This window comes from Pinus tabuliformis, chromosome 9 (assembly GCF_031772625.1).
Source record: "Pinus tabuliformis cultivar Carrire ecotype Pingquan chromosome 9, CPIR1, whole genome shotgun sequence".
Lineage (NCBI taxonomy): Eukaryota > Viridiplantae > Streptophyta > Pinopsida > Pinales > Pinaceae > Pinus > Pinus tabuliformis.
Window position 1 is genome coordinate 1,449,283,366 of NC_142307.1, and position 3,237 is coordinate 1,449,286,602.

General features: G+C 41.4%; 1 protein-coding gene across 1 annotated transcript; it reads left to right on the forward strand.

The window, feature by feature from the left end:
- Window positions 1-1,950: 1,950 nt before the first annotated feature.
- Window positions 1,951-2,850, forward strand: LOC149154047 (uncharacterized). The gene has a single exon (XM_089444023.1). The coding sequence runs from the start codon at window positions 1,951-1,953 to the stop codon at window positions 2,848-2,850; it is 900 nt and encodes a 299-aa protein (XP_089300149.1).
- Window positions 2,851-3,237: the final 387 nt, after the last annotated feature.

The following is a 3,237-nucleotide window of genomic DNA, read 5'->3' on the forward strand; positions in this document are numbered from 1 at the left end:
GGATGACTGATGTAATATAATTGGTTGGTTCTGATGTATCCCCTCTTAGTTGGGAGTATGGATGTATGCATTGAGTCTTTTGGTGATAGGAAGGTCCCTTATGGTGTATCAGTCTTGGTTCTTTTGAAGAACATCTTCTGCAGATATTGCCTACAGTCAGGGGGAGCATGTTTCAGCACAGCCAAGCAGAGATATCAGCATGTACTCAGGGGGAGCACAACCCTTTGCCCTTGATGACAAAGGGGGAGAATGATTCTACAGATCTTGGGGTTGCCATCAAGTCCAAAGGGGGAGATTGTTGGCATGCATAGGTGTGGCGCTACGATCCAGGTGTTGTCCTTGATGGCAACTCTCTTTGATGACAGATCTCAGTCCAGACTACAAGTATGAAGAGAATTTTCATATACGCAGGTTCATTAAGCCAAAGTTGTGTATACACGTAGGTACGCTATAGACTAAGTCGCGGATACGCAGGTTCGATATATATAAAGTCGCGTATACACGCAGATTCATGAAAAGAAAAGGGCGTGCATGTCGAGAAGCTTCCCTTTGGTCCGTGGTAGTTAGTCCTCGGTACTTGCGCCTATGTCTTTAGACCAAAGTATCTCGACAGACGTGTTGATCTCTAGTTTTGAAGCTGATGGTATTGGATTTCTATGGTTTGGCCCTTGGTATTGAGCAAGGCCTAAGGCTATATAAGGAGAAGAAGATCATTAGGCATATACACTGAAAAAGTCTTGAATATCTGATAAAGAAAGAGATCTTGTATGCAGGTTCTGGGTTGCTTGATCTAAGCTAAGGAGAGATCACATCGGTTGATGGAAGACTAGATCTAAGGACAGATCAGGATCTAATGGTTTGAAATGCTCTATTGTGATATGGTTGATTATGCATATCTCTAGATCTGCATACTGATGCAATGTTATGTTCTGGATCTAACTGATGTCTGGTACAGCTGCAAGTTGAGAGAATTTATTTTTAGATCTGTACGCAGGTTGTCTTCGTTAAAAGAGCGTGTATACGCGGGTTTCTCTCATTGAAGTAGCGTATATCTTTTGAAGCTTGATTTTTGGGTTTGCAGTTGGGTCTGACTGTTATTGCAGTGTTCTGTAGTCTGCTCTGTGTTCTGGTGACTGGGTTTGACAGGGTATCAGTGGTTCAGTGATTCAGAAATTGTTGATGCAAGTATTGGTTGTTTTGTAATCTACTATGAAAGTTGAATGAATTGTGGTCTTCAGATTGTAATGTTGTGCTTCAGGAATATCTAGTCTGAAAATGTATGAAAAGTGGTACCTGAAGGAAAGAAGATTGTAGGCCTGCACCTACGTACTAGTATCTTAGCTAGTACAAGAGCAAAGGGGGTTGGAGCTCCCTTCCAAGGAAGTTTGGAGAACGAGAGAGGGTTGTAGCCCTCTGCAGGTTGTAGCCTGCGTACTGGTATAAGGCTGCACTAGTACAAAATATTGTAAACTGAAGTTCTTATTAAAGAAAGATAGAGACAACTTGCAGCAGGTGGTTTTCACCCACATTGGGTTTCCACCTTATATCATGGTGTTCATGTGTGTGGCTTTTGTGTGATGATCTGTTATACTGCATCTTTTTACTTTTAATATGTTTAATAATGTCCTGATGCATTTACTGAAGATAAACTAACTGAATCATAAGTTTTCTGGTTATACGCTGGTTTCTTTAGACACAGTAGCGTGTACACGCTGGTTCACTTAACTGAAGTCGCGTATATGTTTCAGAGTATTTGAAAAGTTTTATTGATCTGATAATACTGATTCACCCCCCCTCTCAGTATTATTTCCAACACATCCTAGGAGAATTGCTCATGGAATCTGGGAGATTTCCTAAGCTGACAAAGTTCTACAAATCTCAACCCCACAGTTCCTCACGAAGCTTCTTTCCTGGAATGTAAGAGGATTAAACAGTGCTTCCAAACATAGAATGTTAAAAAATGTGATACAGCAAGAAAATCCCACCATAGTTTTTCTTCAAGAAACAAAAAGCAACAATACCATCTTAGAAAAGATTCTGAGAAAGATCTGGGCAGGCTGCAGCTCAGTCACTGTGGATGCCTCAGGCGCCTCAGGGGGACTAGCGATCATTTGGAACCCACAACTTCTCACTCTTCAAGACTTCCACGCTTCTCATTTCTTTATCCAAGCTACTTTTCATCTCACAGGAACAGACATTCACGGTCATCTTTCAAATGTCTACTTTCCGCAACAATTAAATCAGAAACTGGCGCTTCTGGATACTCTCACGATTCTGAATTCAAACAGACAATTTCTGCTTTGGATTGGAGGGGGCGATTTCAACATCATCAGAGCCCTGGAAGAAAAAAGTGGCGGTAGAGCGAAATTAGAAGGGGACAGTATTGGCTTTCGTAATTATATTCAAAATAACCATCTTATGGACATTCACACCTCAAATGGAGTCTACACTTGGTCCAATAAACGCAGTGGATCTCAGCACATCGCCTCAAGACTGGATCACTTTCTTATTTCGGACAATGCCATACACCTTGGAGGGGATTTTCACACCTCTATTGTGCCTCAAGGAGGATCCGATCACTGGCCCATTATGCTGCAATGGGCACGCCCAGGCACAAAAAGTAACAGACCCTTTCGATTTGAGGCGTTTTGGTTCACCAACCCCAATTTCAAAACAGTGGTTAAGGAGGCCTGGAAAACCTTCAAACCCTTTGAAGGAACCAAAATGTTCCAATTTCAACAAAAATTGAAAATTCTCAAACAGGGTCTCAAAAATTGGAATCATACCCAATTTGGCAATATATTTGAGCAGCGAAAAAAATTAGAGCAGCAAATGTGCACTTTACAATAGAAGATTATTATGGAGGGACGAACAAAAGACAGAGTGCACCAGGAGCAAATCCTTTGGACTGAAATCAAGACACGCAGACAGCAAGAAGAAACTCTGTGGCGGCAGAAATCTCGCATTCGCTGGCTAAAGGAGGGGGAGAAAAACACGAAGTTTTTCCACAGATCCACAATCCAAAGGAGGATGCATAATAATATAGCATTCATCAACAACAGGCAGGGGGAAAAATTAGAAAAGCATGAAGAAATGGAAAAGGAATTCCAATTACACTTTCAGGAAATCCTTAAGGAACAACCAGAAAGCAGAGATCAGGCTATTAAAAAAATTACACAGCTCATCCCTAAAATAATTACGGAAGACCACAACAAACAGCTGCTTCAACCCATCTCA